At 38.7% G+C, this 20836-nt stretch overlaps 1 protein-coding gene across 1 annotated transcript; it reads left to right on the top strand.

Annotated features, from left to right (window-relative positions):
• The first annotated feature begins 6274 nt into the window (after positions 1-6274).
• On the top strand, positions 6275-19811 carry LOC105044821 (B3 domain-containing protein Os07g0679700). Its single transcript, XM_010922846.4, is given in 14 exon segments — positions 6275-6646; positions 6770-6911; positions 7667-7748; positions 7849-7950; positions 8600-9264; positions 9397-9493; positions 10205-10379; positions 11561-11637; positions 11817-12158; positions 13605-13654; positions 16513-16626; positions 17744-17811; positions 18777-19445; positions 19448-19811. Coding segments are annotated over 13 exon segments (2664 nt in total). The 5' UTR covers positions 6275-6646; positions 6770-6795; the 3' UTR covers positions 19555-19811.
• Positions 19812-20836: the final 1025 nt, after the last annotated feature.

Raw genomic sequence — 20836 nt, 5'->3', positions numbered from 1 at the left:
TGTTTATATGCTAATGAGGATGTAATCTCTTTTGAAGAAGCAGTGAAGAATGAAAACTGGAGGATGGCCATGAATGAAGAGATGAAGGCAATCCAGAAGAATAACACATGGAAACTTATTACTCTTCCAGAAGGTCATGAACCCATTGGAGTGAAATGGGTATATAAGGTAAAGAAGAATGCAGAAGGAAAGGTGGAGAAATATAAGGCTCGATTAGTAGCTAAAGGCTACAAGCAGCAAGCCGGAATTGACTACGAGGAGGTATTTGCTCCCGTAGCACGCATGGAGACCATTCGTCTGGTGATTTCTTTGGCTGCACAGAGTAATTGGAACATCTACCAGTTAGATGTGAAGTCGGCATTTCTAAATGGCTTTCTAGAACAAGAAGTATATGTTGAACAACCCAAAGGGTATGTGAAGAAGGGACATGAAGAGAAGGTTTTAAAGCTAAGGAAGGCACTTTATGGTTTAAAACAAGCTCCAAGAGCATGGAACTCAAGAATTGATGGCTACTTCAAAGCAAATGGCTTCAAGCAATGTCCCTATGAGCATGCTGTGTATGTAAAGGAGAAAAATTCTAACATTCTACTTGTGTGTTTGTATGTGGATGATCTTATTTTTATAGGTAATAATCTACAAATGTTTGAGGAGTTCAAGCATGCCATGATGAAGGAGTTTGAGATGACAGACATGGGGTTAATGACATATTTTCTGGGTTTGGAGGTCCAACAATATCAAAAAGGAATTTTCTTATCTCAAGAAGGTTATGCCAAAGAAATCTTGAAGAAATTCAAGATGAAAGATTGTAACCCTATAAGCACCCCCGTTGATTGTGGAGCAAAGCTGTCAAAAGAAGATGAAGGAGAGATTGTGGACCCTACTCTCTTTAGAAGCTTGGTAGGATGTCTGAGGTACATGACATGTACTAGGCCGGATATTCTATATGCAGTCGGCCTAGTCAGCAGATTCATGGAGGAGCCCAAATTAATGCACTGGAAGGCAGCAAAGAGAATTCTTCGTTATATCCAAGGTACTATTACTGATGGACTATTTTATTCTCATCATAGTAACTTTGAACTTGTGGGCTATTCGGATAGTGATTGGGCTGGAGACATGGATGATCGGAAGAGTACTTCCGGATTTGTATTTTCTATGGGAGATGCAGCTTTTTCATGGATGTCAAAGAAGCAACCTATTGTTACTCTTTCTACATGTGAAGCCGAATATGTTGCTGCATCCGCATGTGTATCACATGCTATATGGCTAAGAAGCTTGCTGAAGGAAGTTCATTTTGAGCAAAAGGAACCTACCAAGATAAGCATTGACAGCAAGTCGGCTATTGCACTAGGAAAGAACCCGGTGTATCATCAAAGAAGCAAGCATATTGATGTGCGTTTTCATTCAATCCGGGAACATGTGAAGAACAAAGAAGTAGAGCTACTGTATGTGAAGACACAAGATCAAGTTGCCGACATATTCACTAAACCATTAGGAGCAGAGCTCTTCACCAAGTTTAAAAGTTCTCTTGGCATGATGAAGAAAGAACAATTAAGTTTAAGGGGGGGTGTTGGAAAAAGCAAATATTAAATATATTTGAAGAAATCCAAAGATCATTTTGTAAACTTAATTGAAGTGGGAAAAACCAAGAGTCACATGGAAAAACCAAAAGTCACATGGAAAAGCCAAGAGTCACATGAAAATCCAAGAGTCACATGGGAAGTCTAAATGATAAATTTATTAGGGGAGTCAAAAGGTCATTTCTTATACCTATAAATAGGTGGTTGTTGTAGAATTGACGGTGTGGTGAAGTGGTATCCAGAATAGAAAAAAAAGGAGAAGGGTTTGTGAGAAAAAGTTGTATTCTCCATTGTTTTATATAGTTTCTCATACTATTGTTGTATGTTCCACCACCATTACATATTCTATCAGAATTTGTAACATCTACTAACTTTGAATTTGTAATCCATACTCCAATTCCATTGTAAGTAGTCTTGGTTTGCAGAAAGAGATGTCCAATTAATTAGAATCTATATTTGCTGCAACCTAAATTCAGCAATAGAACTCAAAGGGGATCGGAAGAGACTTCTCTTATCATTGGTTGTCAAAAACTCCCGCACTGTAATAAACGGACGTAGAGATAGAAGGAAGACACATGGAAAAAGAATCTTGAAAGATGCATTTTCAATCCATCAATCAAACCAGAATCTCGTTTGCTGACCATTCCCAACAATAAACGAAGAGCCTTGCATGAAGATATCTCTAACCTTTGTCACTCCCTCGCTCCCAAGCCCATAAAAAACATTTTTGATTAATCAACACCGGTGAAAACTACTTGTATACCTAACACTTACAGACACGTGATAATTTTGTGATATAAAATGCATACCGTAAACCTCATGCTATACTCCAACATTTATCTCCAGCATGAAAGAGATTGTTTAAAAAATATTTTAAATGTTCCTAATAGACACTATTAGTTTGCCACTTCCTCCATTAATTAAATGCTCTTTTTACAATAGAGGAAAAAAAAAAAAAAAAAAAAAAGATAGAAATCTAATAGTACACAAAACCTATACATTATTATTGACGAGCCTTAATCCAATACATGATCATTTTGCTCTTAGGTTGCATTTGATAGCTGGCAATCTATTCAGATTGTTGGTAATTTAAAAAGATCCCACCAAATTATCATGTTTGGTATACTTTTTGAATTTTAATTCAGATTACCAGATAATCTATATTACCTCTCATGAGATAATCTGGATTACCAAAGAGAGGTGGCTATCCAGATTATCTCCCATGAGATAATTTTGTAATAAATTTTTTTGACGGACTTACCTTCCTCCCCTCCCCCCCTACGTGGTATGCCACTCGTGCCTCCCCCTCCCAACCAGTGCCTCCCCCCAACCTCCCCAACTCCTCCTTCGGCAGCCCCTGCGCCTCCTACACCGCCTTCATGGCCCTCGCCAAAGGCAACGCGATTGGCGGTCAGGGAGCAGGGGGCAGTGGCCAGTGCAGCACGAGCGACTGGGGGGCTGGGGAGGGGTGGCAGCGTGACAGGCGACAGGAGGGCCAAGGTGTGGTGGCTAAGGCAGTGTGGGCGATCGGGATGCCAAGGGATCGGAGAGGGGTGGTAGTGCGACGGGCAATCGAGAGGTCGGGGTGCAGTGGTCAAGGCAGCACGGACAGCCGAGGAGTCGAGGAGGGGTGGCATCGCGATGGACGACCGAGGGGTCGGAGTACAGTGGCCAGGGCAGTGCGGGCGGTCGGGGGGTCGGGGTGCGATGCCAAAGGCACAACTGATGGGGGGTGAGGCAGGGGGAAGGAGGCTCAGGGCGTGGCGTGCGGGGGAAGGAGAAGGAAAAAAAATAAAAAATAATAATTTTTATAAAAATAATAAAAATAATAAAAATAAGTATTAAAAATAATAATTTTTTCATATAATAATTTTTATCATTAAAAAATTAAATAAATAATTTAAAAATATTGAACTAATAATTTGATTTAAGGATATTTTGAAAATTTGATGTTACATTACCAATAATCCGATTGTCATACTAAATATATCAATCAAAATTCTCAGTAATTTTTCTGTAATATTATATATGTATCAAATACAGTAATCAATATTATTGGCAATCTATCCAGATTATCATTATCTGGCAATATATCAAACATAATCTTAGACTTTGCTATGATATTTTTTTTTTTATCATTTATTAAAAAGTAGAGACTTGTTCAACTATTTTTTATTGGGAGATATACCAAAAAATTTATTTTACCCGGTTTCCAGCCAATTACCTATCACTTTTTTTTCTTATTTTTTATGGAATTTGAATAGCGCTAATCGCTAACTTTGGATGGCCCTAATCCCCACTCTCTCAAATATGAACTCCTCTCCCATCCTCCACCAACCCCCCAGCCTCTCTCTCTCTCAACATCCCTATCCTAGCTTCCTCTCAGTCTAGATGGCCCTAATCAACTGAAAAATCCTTGGCTTCCCCTTCCCTCTTTCTTCCCCCCTTCCCTCTCTCTATTTTTCAACGTCCTCAAAGAATCTCTCTAATCAGCCATCAACAGATAGGATAGATTGAGAGAGGAAGACAAAGGGCCGATAAAATTAACCATTGGATGTTTTCCTAATTAGTTATTCGAAGAGACTAATCATAGTGGAAGTTTATACAATATGTCAATTATGATCATTGGATTCTATCCAAATTGCAATACTTGCAACGCATATCCGAGCTTTATATTGGCTACAGCTAGTTGCCATACAAAATCAGAAACATTCATTCTACAATAAATGGCCGGGAAGTAGAAATTAAAAAATTATCTTATATAAATTTTAAGAAGCATCTTACAAAATCTTGTGTTTTTTCTTATCTGCATATATCAAGGAGACTGTCACATAAAATTTTAAATATGATAAAAACAATATCATTAAAGTAGTTGTACTATAGTTTATCTAAAAAGAAGATTGTTTCAAGCAGATAAAAGAGTCAATTTTTTTATATTTTTAATATTGCTGCTTTCCAACATCACTCATTTTCATGAAAGCACCATTCTTGGCGATGGCGGAGAATTCATATGGTACATGAGACTCAAATGGGTGATGTGTGGACCCTAGATGGGTCCATTGCACTAATCTACCAATCATCTGCCATGAAAATGGAGCAGGAAATTAAATGATGAAGTGAAATTATTTCTGACTTCCAATTGCATGGTCCTAAAAATTAACATGGAGAAGGAAAATGATTAAGAGGGAGAGAGATTTCAATGTTTCTGAGCAAACCATATGCTGGCTATCAACTTATTTGCAAGCTGAAACTACATGGACTATTAGCCTTTATCTTCTCGGGCAACCGATGCATGAAGATTCTCTTGTGTTATCCTCAAATTATCATAAATTAATAAAAACAAACCTATCACACCACTTCTTAGGAAAGAAGCGCCTTCCTTTGCATCCACGGCATCCCAACGTCGCCGAGAGATTCCGTCAACCCGACAGCCCGATCTTTCCATTCAAATAAATAAATTTAAAAAAGAAAACCCCCATGGTGCGATCGTACGGCCATCCCCTCCCCTGGTTTCGGATTGTATCTTTCGCGCGAAAGAACGAGCGATTTCTTTCGCGACGTTCACCGCGCCCCGCATAGATCTCAAGGCACTCCGAACTCTCCGTCTGCGCAGCTTGTGCGATCCAACGGTGGATTCGCGCCAAGGAAGGTGAATCCTTCTTTCTCGCCAACGATACAACCCCCGTCCCCCTCCCCTTCCTCTAGCTTATCCTCTCCAAAGCCATGCCCCCACAACTACCGCGCTGCCCCTCCCATCCCACACCATCCCTCCCTCCTAAAGCTTGCATTGCTGATCAGACGGCCTACAATTTCCTATCACCTCAAGCCCACAAGACCTCAGCGGGCCCCCCCATTCCCTAACTACCAAAACCTCCACCGCTATAATAACTAACCAATCCCCTCACGCCTTCGTGCCTCCCTATAAAAATTCCCATCTCATCTTCGTCAACAAGAAAATGATTCTGGAGCCCATCCTATCCCACGCTCAAAAAGAACCCATACAGAATCATCTAAAAGAAAAATTCCGCGTCCCAAACGTTCGTACCAAAGACGTTCTTGCCACGTGTACCACAACCTTTGGTGCACTAGTTCCTGCATCGGCCTCGTGGACTCCATCAATCCGCTCAGCCAGGATTTTTTATGGCTTCGTAATGTCGTTGGGTACCGTAGCTTGTTTCCTCGCCGATCTTGCGTTGGTGCGGCGTCCCCATCACCAGCCGTCAAACGCGCGACCCCAGTCCAATTCGCTGGCACACCATCAACCATTCAAGAACCAAGTGGACCTTCTACCAAAAAAAAAAAGAACCAAGCGGACCCCACACCCCTGCGTCAACAAATCCAACGGCTCCGATCACCCCAGCGACACCCCGCTCCTCGATCCCCTCACCACGAGGGTCGCGTTACCGCTAAAGAGCGCGGGCCGCGTGAAGCCGCAACGGTCACCTGGCCCGTACTGCTTTTTGCTAGCTGGCTGTTTGACTACCATGTAGCGAGCGCATTGATACGCTCCCCGACGTTCACACCCCGCGACCGGAGGTGATCTCACCTGGACCGCCGGATCAACATGGGTCCACCAATCTCACGGCTGGAGACGGTGGGGTCCCAAGAATAAGAATTCCACCCCACCAACATTAATTGAAGTATTAATTGCTTTTGCTTTATCTGTTTTGCCAAAGGGTTAGAACAGCAAGTGGAGAGAGAGCGAGCTGGGCTGTCGTGAAGTGTCGTGGTGCATGAATTTAATGTTTCCCTTCTTTACTCACGCCTTCCTTTTACTATTTGGAGGCATATATCTCCTCGTCGGAGGTATCTCCTCTTCTTCGCATGCAGACTTCTTTTCTCCTCTTCGTCTCCTTTTAGTCCTCTCGCTCTCCATCGCTGACAAATCTTTCCCTTTTAGCTCTCAAATCCTCTCTTTGGTCGCCGGATCGCTCTGTCTTTCGACTTCTTGCTGCCTTTTCGACCTCGCTAGAAAGATTGATTTCTGTGGAGCGAACTCGGTGGTGAGATCGGAACAAGCTGACGATTTGATCGCGGTTGTCGGCAAAAGAAGTAAGGAAAGGAGAAAGGTGGGAGCTTTTTCCCTTTGATTCTATCGTAACGTGTACGTCTGTGGTTTTGTGGGTTTTCTTGGGTTGATTGTTACGCCAATAGTGGTGATGGTGGTAAAGGAGTGGTGTGTGGATCAGCAGGTTGGTGGAATTAGACGGGATTCGGGATGGCAACCAAGCGGTGCATGAATGTTTCCTGTGGTGCCACAGTGCCGGAGGGCGAGTGGAAGAAGGGATGGGGGCTGAAATCGGGCGGATTCGCGAACCTCTGCAACAAATGCGGGTATGAATTTTTCTCATTTCTCTTCTCTCTTTTTTGAATTTTAATCGGTGATTTGATATTTTTTAGTACTGGGAATCTTGAAAAGTCGAGCTTTTCCTTGAAGCAGTATTTGGAGGTGGTTTTTGTTTCTTTGGTGGATTTGATGGAAAGTTTGGATTTGGGAGGTGGGGATTTGGGTTTCAGGTGTTGTTGTTCCGAGGTACAAGATCTCACGGCTTGAGCTTGTTCTTTTGTAGTGTTTGTTGGCCGCAAGATTATGTGGAGATACTGATAGTGTTACTGGTTTCTTGATGTACTGAATCGTCTGAATTTATGATTTTTGTAGCTGGGCATGCTTTGTTTTATTATAAATTTCTAATCTTTTTTACTCTGCTTAATCCTTTTTCAATGTGTTTAGGGCTGTTATATAGGCTTATATGATTAATTTTTGCCTATTCGAAATTTTGAAACGCACAAGCATTTTCTGAAATTATCATCACATATGCTGCAAGGTTATCTTTCCATATGTGCTTCATGTTTGATTACTTTTTGAGCGTAGCATTCTGTTCTTGCTTAGATGGGCTTATTGCTCTGAATTTATATATATATATATATATATATATATATATATATATATATATATATATATATATATATATATATATATACAGCATTTGTTTTGTGCCAATCATAGGTCAATTAATACTTTTATCAAATTTACTTAACGACATATAACATTCTAACTATGTTGTTGTCATGTCTGTCCTTGGTTTTAGGGTGGCATATGAGCAGTTAATTTTCTGTGACATATTTCACCAGAAACAATCGGGGTGGAGGGAGTGTTTCTTCTGTGGCAAAGTAAATGGATTTTATGGAGACATTTGATAATTTTAATTTCCATCTGTCCCTGCTATGAAATTTTTTTAAATGGTATACCTATTCAATGTGCTATTTGCAGCGCCTTCATTGTGGATGCATCGCTTCAAAGTTTTCATTTGATTTGCTTGACAATGGTGGAGTTCAGTGTATTAGCTGCATGAAGAATTCAGAAATTTCCTTTGTAAGATTTTATCCAATATATGTAGTTTCATCTATATACTTACATAACATATGCATGCATACATTCATATTCACTTAAGTAGTCAAATGTTTCTGTATCTATGCATGCGTAATCCCTACTAGTTTTTTCTCGTGTACCAACAATAAATCATACCTCTGCATTGCCAATAGAGCGTAAGACAATTATCCAGAATCATATCAACTGCACCATAGTACATGTAACAATGGACACATGCAAAGCATATTGATTACCATCGAAAAAATCTACCATTTTACATAGTTAGCCTATCCAATTTGTGACTGTCAAATGAATGAAATTGGTCAATTATTGACCAATGTGGTCTAACACAAAGCTAATATGATTCTCTGAATATGGAATCAAATTAAGTTGTCCTTCAATCCAATTCCCCCCATTTATAACTGCTCATCAAACCCCGCATTTAAACCCTTGAATTCTATTGAGTTGATCTTGATTAGCACTTAATAAATGCACCTTGTTTTTAATTTTCAGCGCTCTTGGAACACTGACCTATTTATTGTTTGAATAATCGATTATGCTCACCGCCTACTAATGTCGGTTATAAGAAACAAGAAATGTATTTTTTTGAATGTCATCTTGTTCTCTATCTTCTGAAACTTCTCTTTTGCAGGTTTCAAGTGAAGCCATGCAAAATTTTTTGCCTCAACACAATCAAAGACTTTTGGTAGGTAGTGAATGTGACTTGTCCACTAGCTCTGCTGAAACTAAAATGGATGATAGTGCTGTTGGTAAGGGAAAGGGAATTATGCAGTTGGTTAGAAATAATGATACTAACAAACAGAGAATTGTATCTTTGGAGCAAAGAGAGGGTGAAAATGGATCATCACAACCTATCAGATGGGATCATTTGGCCTATAATACTGGGGAAGTGGGAAAGTTGAGTTTCTCAAGCAGAAACCAAGGTGCTATAATGTCTTCACAAATGTCCCAGCAACATGATATGATATCTGAGTCACTAGCCCAGGCATGTCTGAGTATGACCTTGGGGACTTCAGATGCAGAAAGGCCTCTTATGGTGCTGCCCCCAACTAATGCACTTGCTGAAGGAGGGGACCAGAACAAGGCTTCCTCTACATTTCAACAAGTGCAAAGGGCTCGCCAATTTCTGCCCAGGCTTCCAAAGGCAGGTAGTGGAGCTACCCCAGAGGTATCAAAAGATGGAGCTTCACATATGCGTGTAGCCAGGCCACCTGCTGAGGGAAGAGGCCGGAATCAACTACTTCCACGTTATTGGCCAAGGATTACAGACCAAGAACTCCAGCAAATATCTGGAGAGTATCCATAATAACAACATGTCTTTACATTAATTGGATGATGTAATTTGTCCTTAAGCTTATATTGTTAATTTTAGTTGTTTTTTCATATTCCCTACATATTTCAGCTTCCTTAATTCTTCTTCTATAAAAGTTCAAATTCTACAATTGTGCCCCTGTTTGAGAAGGTCTTGAGCGCAAGTGATGCAGGTCGTATTGGACGTTTAGTTCTTCCCAAAGCTTGTGCTGAGGTAATACTTGCGTTTGCTCAATTGTTTTCCTTTCATTTTTCTCTTCTATCTTGGTGACTTCAGTTCGTTTCTACAAAATTCATTTTGTACAGTTTGATGAAAAAAATGTTTATAATCAGCTCAGATCTCATAACTGATGTAGGGACTATAATCAGGTTTTCCATTATTGTATGTGATATCTTGCTGTGCTGCATGTCTCCACACCATTCATACCTGGAAATTTCTTATATTAATAGGATTTTAAGGCATTTTTACGAACTTCCGTGAAGGTGGTCAAAGCAACTTTTTGATTGCTATGCAGCTAGAGACATCCAGGGTTCTGATCACCTAGTAATTCATTTACTATTTCCCATATGGATTTATCTTTCATGACATTGAGTACATATATAATTAGAGAAAGCTTATCCAAAATGTGTAGATATGCATATAAAATTATGGCTGCTTGCTTAAATATGAAGTTTATATGACGTTTTCCTCACATATATTCTTCATGCTTAGCTTATTTATGACAGCATGAAACTTGATTGACTCAAATTAAATCGAGCATCATAAATTCTTCATGTATAGATACATACATATATACATGCAAATATACATACATACATATAAGAATATCATCTATTTTGATTTCTTGTTATCATCTATTTCCTTCATACCTGTTATGATTCTTGTAACTTGAATATCCCTTATTTCAACATGATTCTTCCACAGGCATATTTTCCTCCAATTTCTCAACCAGAAGGCCTCCCATTGACCATTCAAGATGCAAAGGGCAAAGAGTGGCATTTCCAGTTCAGGTTTTGGCCAAATAATAACAGCAGAATGTATGTCTTGGAGGGTGTTACTCCATGCATACAGTCACTGCAATTGCAAGCCGGTGATACAGGTAATTTCCATTGTTCTTTTGATAAATATGAAATTAGAAAAGCTACCCAGTGCATGCATTTGCTGTAGACCATTGTTATTACTATTTTTCCCAGCATAAGCATGAAATTCAGACTGGAAACTTTGAAGGAATATTGCTTATCATCTCATGGAAGGATGCATTGCACACCTAAATGTCTAAGTACTTCACTAGTAGTTACACTTGATGGAGGAATAAGCTGACCTTTTCCAAAAATCTGACCTTGTTAGGAAGGAGTGCCTGAGTTTGCTAATTATTGCCAGCAACTGATCTCTTCTCACTAAGTCAACGAAAACTGTTTAATGTTTACAAGTCTGTAGGTTGTAGATTGCTGTTCTAGTGAGCTTGAACAAGCTTTGAATCTACTGGAATTTATTTGCAGACTGCTTTTTCCTACACTTAGTCACAACATGGTGTTGCAGAGAAATTTTCATTCATTTTTCATATTTAGTTAATTAGGTTTTTGGTCTTTTAGATAATTAATTTTTATTGTTTTACTAATATCATATTCTTGTTTATGCATGTTGTTTTTTTCTCCTGTTGTTATGGTAAGTTACTCTGTCTTGATTTTATTTTATTTTTAACTTCTTATGGTGTTGTTGTTTTCTCCTGAATGTTATTTTGCACAACCATATTATGCTAAAAAATAGACTTCTGAGTTTGTCATTTTCCTATGTAACAAAGCTAAGCATATAAACAAGATTCTCAAAACCTGCAACCATAGAATTGTGTCTTACAATTTTACCAGCACTTAACTAGTTAGTTCTGTTCACCTAGAGACTTTTTTGAGAACCCAAGGCTGTTTTTCATTGGGTGAGAATTAGTGGGAAGCATAGTGAATATACAAGACATTTTGTATGATAAATGGCCCAACTTTTTGTCAAAAACTGTACATTATATAAAAGTTATTTTTGGGATTTAACTGTTGAGATATAATTGAAAGATCTTATTTGTTTCTATCATATGCTTTTACATTTTTCTGCTAATCAGTTAAGTTTCTTTTGCTTGTTTATACATGATGCTGCATATCCTCCACTTTGCATCCCATTTCATTAATTCTCAATTGACTCTTTTTTGCTATCGCTTCCTGCACTAGTTTGCTATACTTTTTCGTATGGTTTAACTTGATAGTATAATTTAACTAATATTTCTTTTTTCCTCAGTAACTTTCAGCCGGATAGATCCTGAGGGAAAACTTGTCATGGGCTTCCGAAAGGCAACAAATACTGTACCTTTGCAAGTAAGAAGCCTCTTAGGCATCTTTTCTCTCACCTGACATGTTCTACATCTTCACAATTACATGGTTTTTCTTTTGGTATTAGAGAGACTGATGTTAGATTTGTAATCTAGCCTCTGCCTCCTTTATTTTAAGAGTCTAACATAACTTTGATTATATTCTGACACCAAAACTTGAAGCAGGATTCTCAGATTTCTGCCATTGCCAACAGTGCCGTTGGCAATGAAACATTCCTCCCGGGTGTAAATGAGAACCTACCTATAGCAACTGGTTATCCGGGACTTCTTTTATCTTATCATCAGACAGATAAGCATGGAGGCAGGCCAAATGACGGACTGCAATTGCAGCCTGTACAAAAACGAAGTCGTAATATCGGTGCCAAAAGTAGGAGGCTGCTTATGGATAGTGAAGATGCTTTGGAGCTGACGCTTACTTGGGGGGAGGCTCAAGACTTGCTGTGTCCAGCTCCAAATTCAAGACCTAGCATCGTCATGATTGACGATCACGAAATTGAAGAATATGATGTAAGTCAAACTTGTTCAAATTTGGATAACTTTTCCTGCATGTCTTGTAGGTTTTACTTCTTTTAACATGCCAAGTTTCTTGCTTCATCCTTTGTGTCAGACAAAATGTAAGAGGAGCTTTTTTTTTTTTTTTGCATCAGTGCTTGATTTTCATTTTGCTTAATGGCATATTAGCTGTACCAATTTTATCTTTTCATACATTAAGTAGTATGTGGTTAAGCAAAATATTCAATCATTTTCTTTTGTTTTGATGAAGGTTTTATGTCTCGTTACTGGGTCCCATAGTGGTACCTTTGTGGGGTAGGATACTGCATCACATGGTATGCCCCTATATTGACACATGGGAAAAGTGCTAAATTAAAAAATCATGTATACTGCATCTGTATGGTACTGTATCAAGCCTCTATACTAGCTCCCTCCAGTACAGCTGGTACATCCAGTATTTAAAACCTTGGTTCTAATTTTGCCGGCTGGTTTTTGTGCAATCTATGCAGCTACCATCAATTTTAGGAGTTCAGAAACAGTTTCCTTCAAGTTAACTCAATTATGTCTCAGCCAGAATCTTGGCCTTTTGTATTGGAGCTGGCAAATTTTGGCCCAATGAGGCAAAATCCATTCAAAATTAACATCACATCTGTGTGTTTTTCTTGATTACACATACTTCTTGTATCCATGTACCTCTTGTCTTGGCTATGTTTTTCTGCTCTACCGTCTGCAATGACTCTTTGCTGAGTCATATTGATTGGCCCACTGCATAAGCCTACTATCAATCACCTTGCAAAGCATCTTTATGGTGACCTTGAACTATTTGCTGTCATTTGTCTTTCTGCTGTTGCTAATTCTTGCAAAGTACTAACATACATTGGTCCAAACAAGAAGACTAATTGAACATAACAAGGTTATATTAGTCATTCGATACTAGAAGAGATTGTGGCAATTGTACTTCCTTTATTGGTTGTTTACTGGTTGATTCCACTTCATGTAGAACAATTTAACAACTTTAATCAGTTAAATTCTTTAACATTTGCAAAGCAAGTGGTTATGCTTGAACTACTTAAATTAGTCAGCAGACTTTTGTAAGTAGCAATTTTCTGATGCTTTTTGCTTGAAAGAGTCTCAGCTAGCTGACTTTCTTACTAGCACAATGTCCTTTTCTTGGATTTCTTGTACTTCTCCTCACTTCTAGCTGCCACTAACTTTCTAAGATCTTGAAGCAGCCATTAGTTGTTTCTACAGCCACTGATCTGCTGTCTTCAATTTTCAGTTTATGAGATGCACTTGTCTTCTTTTTTCCTTTTCTTTCTTTGGGTGGTGTACTAATATTTACTTAAGGGAACCATCACCAGTGAAAGAATTTTGAATGTGCCTCCAATTTTTTAGTTTAAGTATCCAGTTTGGCATGCAAAATGGTTTCTGCAACCGATCCATTTTACCCCTTTGGTGCAGGAACCCCCAGTTCTTGGGAAGAAAACCATCTATACAGCACGGCTTACTGGGTAAGGATGATTATGTTACATAATTATTTGTCTTATTTCACGCATGTTTTCTTAAGGGGTGACTGAGGAGCACAAACATTGATGAATGTGTATGTAGGCAAGGTCACCTGCTTGTAAAATGCATATAAGCATGTTCAAGTTTGATCAAATTTGTATGTAGGTATCCTTAGCATAGAGTGGGTTTTATATTTATACTCATTATCTCCCTAGTTTTATGGACTTGTTTTTGAAAAAAATCATTCTAGCTATTTATCTAGGCAAAAGTTCAGTGACCTGTAATATAGATCTGACATAAGAAAATCCCAGTTTGCGGGTTTGAGGTGCAATACAAGCATTTATTCTAAAACAACTGTGACTTAGACCATCTTTAATCATGTCATCTTGTATGATAATAAGTTTGATCACTCATAACGAGATTGATGTGGTTATTAGCATGTATAATGGTGAATCACCCTTGTTTTCTATTATTCTAATTTAGAATCTAACATGAAGTGTGAATAACCCCAAGGCTTATCGATCAAGAATATTGTCAGGGGTCTGTCTGCATGCATTAATTGTGCATCTCTCGACTCGACCCATTTCAACTAGTTGTTAGCTCAAACACTAGTATTGTCTATCACATTATAAGGAGCTGGAAGATCTTATTGAACGCAAGTGAGGAAAAGAAGATAGAGGAGTGAAGTAATCCAGGTAGTTAAAACCATTTGAAACGTGACTTACCTTATCCCAAAAGAATAAGTTGTGATCTAATCGGCTTCATTTCCAGCTACAGTTTACTCAGATGCCTAAAGTTATTGTGCATCTGATTTAAGTATCATTCAGGGAAGCATTAGATCCTCAGCTTTCAGCATTACTTTTTAGAATATGTATCTAGTAATATTTAAACACCCTATTGGAAAAGCTATCATTGGCCATGCAATTTGAGTTTATGCTGGACAAGGTCAACCTTGTGGGCTTGAGTTTGTAGCTGTGATTTCCCATGTTTCTGATCTGAGATTTGCAATTTATATTCACAAGGTTGACCTTCTTCCATGAGGTCATTGTGGTTACCTTATTCAACCAAAGAAGTGCAGAGTAGGCTTTGGTTTAATTCATATTACAACCCTTTGTTTCACTGCTGTTGCTGAAACCTGTGGCCCTTGAACCTTCTGCTCCCTGACCTGATCCTAGTCGGAAACTAAACTTAGATGAGAAAGAAGTATCTTTACCAATTCATGTCCCTTGCGAATAGAAGAAGGTTTTTGACAGGATGCCTTCTCCATTTTCCTTTGGAAGAGCCAATAGTGCAGGACCACATAGGGAACGGCCTGTAATGCATTAGTGAATCCAAAGACAAGATTAGGGCACAGTTATAAGTGATTTTGCTGCTTCCTTAGTGAAACTGGAAATTGAGGCAATGCAGGATCAAGGAAAATTTATTAAGCATCCTAAATTTAGGAGGGTAGCCTAAAATATAACCAAATATATTAGGGTTTTACTAGTGAGTTTGCATATCTTTATTCAAAATTCTGCCAAAGTGGATATAGGATTATTGAGTCAATGTAGATTAAGATGATAGCAAGCAAAAATCTAGGATTTGACACAAAGATAATGACAACTATCAAAGAGAAAAGAGTGTAATAAGAATCAGATTTAATAAATATACATAATCTGCAACATTATATGAAGTGGAAAGAAGAGAACTAAAGAAAACGAAAAGAACCGTTGAAACATAGGAAAGAAAAGAGGGGAGTTTCTTATAAAAGAGGAATTTCTTTCTCTCCAAACATCTCCATTTCAGGAGAGATTAGAGATAACAATTTGGATAGAAACGCTTCTCTGCAATTCTCTTATCTTCTCTCCTTGCTCGACTATCCAAGGGAAGATTTTTAACATTATGTTCTCTTCCTACTACTTTTCTAAAAGAAACCTGACTTTCTCTTACCCTCGCTCCAATCCTCTCCATCGAAGGCGGATGGAAAGGATGAGAGCAGGAAAGAAAAGAGGAAGGGCACAGAGGGAGAGATCGTGCATCCTCTTTTTGTGGGCCAACTAACGGATCCAGCCGAAACACCGTATTTCTTAATTCTTAATTAGATTCCTTAAAATTCTCTTGGAAAGTGTAGGATGAATCTTATGAAATCTTAGACTTATGAAGAAAAAGAAAACTAATGGAGATCTCATATTATATATTTGACATATTATATCATAAAAAGTGCTGGTTGTACCGGAAAGGATAATATAGGTGGTTCTAAGCAAGGATTCAGATTCTAGCAGGACGTCCTGTGGGACACTCTGTCCCATGAGATTTAAAATCTTGGTTCTAAGTGGTTCCCCCCTTGAAATGCCTAGATGGCTAGATAGGCAAGGCTAATTTTAAAAAAAAAATCAAAAAATAAATAAATTATATCATGATCTTGGACTGTTATTTGGTTCATATAGTATGAAAAAAATATCGTATTCATTGAGTATACCACAATTTAATTAGTAGTAAATAAATTTATTGTATAAAAATATGGCTAGAATTTAAAGTGATAAAACATTATAAATAGACTCTTATCCCATGAAAAAGTGGTCAAAACCGACCAGACATGGTGCTTCGTGCACCTATTACAACATTGATCTACTTATTGCTATTGCATCAGAAGACCATAAATAAAATAAAACAATTTAATTTGGCCATAGTTGCTTGCTCAATTTTGCATAAAATTAAATTCATGTTGGAAAGTAGATGCTAAACCATTAAATACTTAGTCGGTTTATTCTTTATAGCAAGTTATTTTATCTGCTTTTTGTTTTCCTCGTCAAGATCATTTTGTTGAGAAAAGATTTGTTCTTAATATACCTTTGTATAAGTTGGCTTGCCTTGATACTTTTAGGGAACGAGATCAATGGATTCAATGCGATGCTTGCTCAAAATGGCGCCGGTTGCCTGTGGATGTTCTTGTTCTTTCAAAGTGGACATGTGCTGACAACACATGGGACCCAAAGAGGTTGGTAGTAATGTTGTTTACAAAATGATCCAGGTCAATTGTGAATACTGCTTTAAAACATCTGATGTTTGGCTGTCAATGCTTAATTACATAATCCTATATCAGAAACATGTTTCATTGTCGTTTCCAAGGTTATGTGTTGCATTTGAAGGAGTTGGATGGGTTGTCCCTTGAGTATCCATATAAGCGATTTATCTCTGTATAAGATCATAATATTTCATCCTTATGAGTCTTAACTCTTAATAAATTACCTTTGCTTGTTTGATGGTCAAACATATGAAATCTTCCTAAAATGGTTATATATCATTCTACAACTGTAGGAAGTTTCAGTAGTAACGTATCAAAAAATGTGCTACTAGAGCAAGCAGCAGGGTGAATTTGATTGGAGTAAGGAAACAAAGAGCCTAAAGACTCAAGTTAGCATACAACAATAAGAAGTGTTCGCGTAAATATTCGTACCAAATACATTACAATGTTGTTGAAATTGTACTAGTTCTGCATTCACTTGAGTTGTTGCATAAAGAAGCATTATATCAAGAAAAGAAGCAAGTTCAGAAAGATATTTTAGAGATCAAGATGGCAACCGTTTCCCTTATCCCTAGAATTTAGGGATAAGGCAGATTACCTTCTAACGGAAGGAGCTTGCTACAGTTGGGACTTGGAGCATCCTCAACCACCCATGTTTGCTTTCATCCCTCTATCACACACCACTTTTGCTCAAAGTCTCCGAAGACTTGGGATCTCATCCCCTACCGTTATAAACAGACAGTTAGTAAGACAGATAGTGCATCTTGCAACAAACAAAATAAAGACTGGCGAGACCTTTTAAATGTCCATATCCAAGGTAATCAATTTTCTGATGCTTCAGAGACCTAACCTTCGCATCTCCTTAAAGGCTGATTTTGGACGGATTAACATCACCAAGTGATATCACCTCTTTTGTTCTCTGTTTTGTTGTTGTTGTTGTTTTCCGGATAATGGAAGCCTGTTGTAATGAGGCTCTTGATTTTGTAAGGTTACATTTATTCCATCTGTGGTAGCATTTTATCCTAGATACCCTCTTCCATATCTCGGTGTTGTCAGCTTCTTTTTGTACTCACTTATGACATTTGTGCAGATCTTCATGCCATGCGCCAGAAGAATTGAGCCAGAAAGATCTGCAAAGTCTTCTCCGGCAGTATGCAGGTATGTGATTTTTCTCTTATAACACGGATTAGTACAAACTGGAAGGAGTAAATATGCCACAGATCATGGTGTTGGTGCAAGGAAAGTTCATGTGATGCAACAGGGACCATGTGAGATTTTATATTTGCTTCAACCTTGGGGAAGCACCTAATAGCTCTCAGGGGCTGCCCTTGCATCCCTATGTAAAACGATCCTTGACCCTAGTGATGCAGTTTGCTTGAATATTGATATACGGTTTGTAAATAGACTGAATTTAATTTGCTGTCAAGAATGGGCTTCTTATCCATTGGGATGTTGAGACTCTTTAACTTTTGGTGATATTCAAAATTCAACTTCTCTTTTGTACTATTATGTGAAATTAAAATATCCATATGGCATATTTTTCTTAATCGTAATTTGATGGCATGCATTCTGTTGTTCCTCATAATATTATATTTTTCATGCATTTTGCATGAATGTCTATATACAGTCTGCAAAGAGACCAAACATAATTTGCTAATTAGAACAGGTTTCATATGCATTGGGATGTTTAGGCTGCAGCTTTTGGTGATATTCAATATTCGACTTCTCTTTTGCACTCTTTATAAAATTAAAATATCATATGGTTAAGCTTGCTACTGTAAACATAATTTTTCTGACACAAGTAATTTGATGGTATGATGCTTGCTCCATAATCGACCTTAAATTTATAGTTTGTGTTTCATATGTGGCATCTGCTCTGTTGGCTATTGCAGTATTGTGTTTTTCATTCAGTTCTAATTTGCTCCACTGTCAAGGCCCTGGATTAAGTTTGTGGCTTTTGTATCTTTATGTTGACATGGTTTTACCTGTTATTGATGTGGTGAATTGCCAACATTCACAAAATTTGGAACATGTACATCTTTGCACATCTTTACCATGAGATCCAAGTTTTTGCTAGCTGTCTATCTCTAAAACATATGTATCGTATAATATCCGTTGTGCAGATTACAGAAGGCAGCGGATGAATGCTAAACAGCACTGTGCAGAGTTGGATGCATCATCTGGCCTGGATGCCTTGGCCAATGCTGCAGCTTTAGGAGATGTTAGTAATCAAACCACATCCTCAGTTGCAACCACAACCAAGCATCCACGGCATCGCCCTGGGTGCACATGCATCGTGTGCATCCAGCCTCCAAGCGGAAAGGGCCCCAAGCATAGCCCTACATGCACATGCAACGTGTGTCTGACTGTCAAAAGGCGCTTCAAAACACTCATGATGAGGAAAAAGAAGCGCCAGTCTGAGCGTGAGGAGGCTGAGGCTCAGAAGAGGCTTGCTTGGGGCAACAAGGAAGAACTTGAAGGCGACAGCTTGTCAAGAAGAAGCGTTCAGCCTCTTGATGTCCATCGGGAGTGTGAGTTGGGGCAGGGGCCAGGATACGGTCGAACCATCGTCGAGAAGGTTGACATGAGCAAGGGGCAGATAGACTTGAATTGCCACCCCGGACGCGATGAGGTTCCACAAGCCGGGCCACCCCGGCAGAGCATGATGAGCCTTCTCCAGGAGGCAAACCTTCCCCTGGAGATGTATCTGAAGCAGAATGGGCTCACCAGCTTGGTGGGTGAGCAAGGGAGCTCAAGCTCTCACACAATTCCACAGGGGCCTGGGGAGAGCGAGGGAGAACACCTGATGAGAGTCACTTTGCTTCTGTGGCTCAGGAGAGGGATGGCGGTGCTGATGAAGCGCATGACAGTCCTGACAAGGCAAGAAGTGATACTGCTTGAAGATATTTTTCCTTGTGTCGGAGTGGTACCAAATTTTGATGAGTATCAGATGGTGCGATATATGCAATCTGCTGGTAGCTAGTAGGCTTGCCTTTTTTGTTTCTTTTGTGTAGTGTTCTCTTCATCCATTTGAATTGGTGAGATGTACTTACATCAGGAGATGAAACTGGGGTGAGCATTTTGTGATAGTTAATGTCATGTTTATAGTTAAGGGATGTTCTTTTCAAAATGAATGAGGTTATTATAATCTTGATATTTATTTAGACTTGTAATTTAGTATAACCTTGGTATTTCTTAAGACTTGTGCTTTGTTTTATCCATATGCTGCAAGAATGATCACTGTGGCGATTTAGGTCATTGGATTTCAAAACCTTTGCACTCCTGGATGGCCTTAAATATTGCATTACTAAAATATAACAGCTGGGTTTATTCAACCAATCAGAGAGATGTGGGTTCCTTATGATTAAATTTATGAGATGAGATTGCATGAGGATTCAGCTGAGGGGCCTTTGGGATGCTAGAGACATTCAACTCTTCACAGGTAACAAACTTTTTAGATCGTTTTTTTCCCGTGGAAGGAGAGAGCTAATCAATGGTGACTGCTTTTGCCTACACCCTGTCGAGAACACTGAGGTGTGAGAAACAGAACTGTCAATTTAAGAGAATTATCAGTAATTTCTTGCTCAAGTCTCTGCTCCAAGAAATGCTAGAAACAATTCTAATTATTAAAAGAATATGTTTATTTGCTTCATTACCTTATCAGTATTATCTCTATCAATCTATCTTTTTTTTCCAACTCAACCCTATCTAATTGATCAATTTGAAATGTTTTTATTTCTAAATGTGCGTTTGCACTTGCCATTGGGGACTTCCCAGTTTCGGCAAGTATGATGCCGGGAAACTCACCGTGGGGGAACTTTTGCGCAAACGGCACGCTGGATTTTTGTCAAAAAGAACCAGTTACGGCATCCAGGACGCCGAGACTAGTTAAAACTTGTGCAGAGGAGGTTTTTTTTAAAAGATAAAAATAAAAAATGAACTAGTTTTAAAGAAGAGATTGCTGGCACTAATAGCAGGCGCATACGGCTGCCGGTCCTCGGAAACAAGGAACTGGGAGAACTGGGAGACAAGAAACTAAACTAGGAGATTGCCAATCCCCTACATAAATTTGATGACAGCCAGAAGTAACACCGATCCTCCGCTAATTACAAACCTCCAAGATATAGAAATTGGAGGCATGTCCAAAAGAGCTGCTGCCAAAAACCAGAAACGAAAACAAAGA

This window comes from Elaeis guineensis, chromosome 5 (assembly GCF_000442705.2).
Source record: "Elaeis guineensis isolate ETL-2024a chromosome 5, EG11, whole genome shotgun sequence".
In the NCBI taxonomy this organism is placed as follows: domain Eukaryota; kingdom Viridiplantae; phylum Streptophyta; class Magnoliopsida; order Arecales; family Arecaceae; genus Elaeis; species Elaeis guineensis.
Note: the sequence above shows the minus strand (reverse complement) of the source record. Positions and strands in the feature narration are given on the sequence as shown.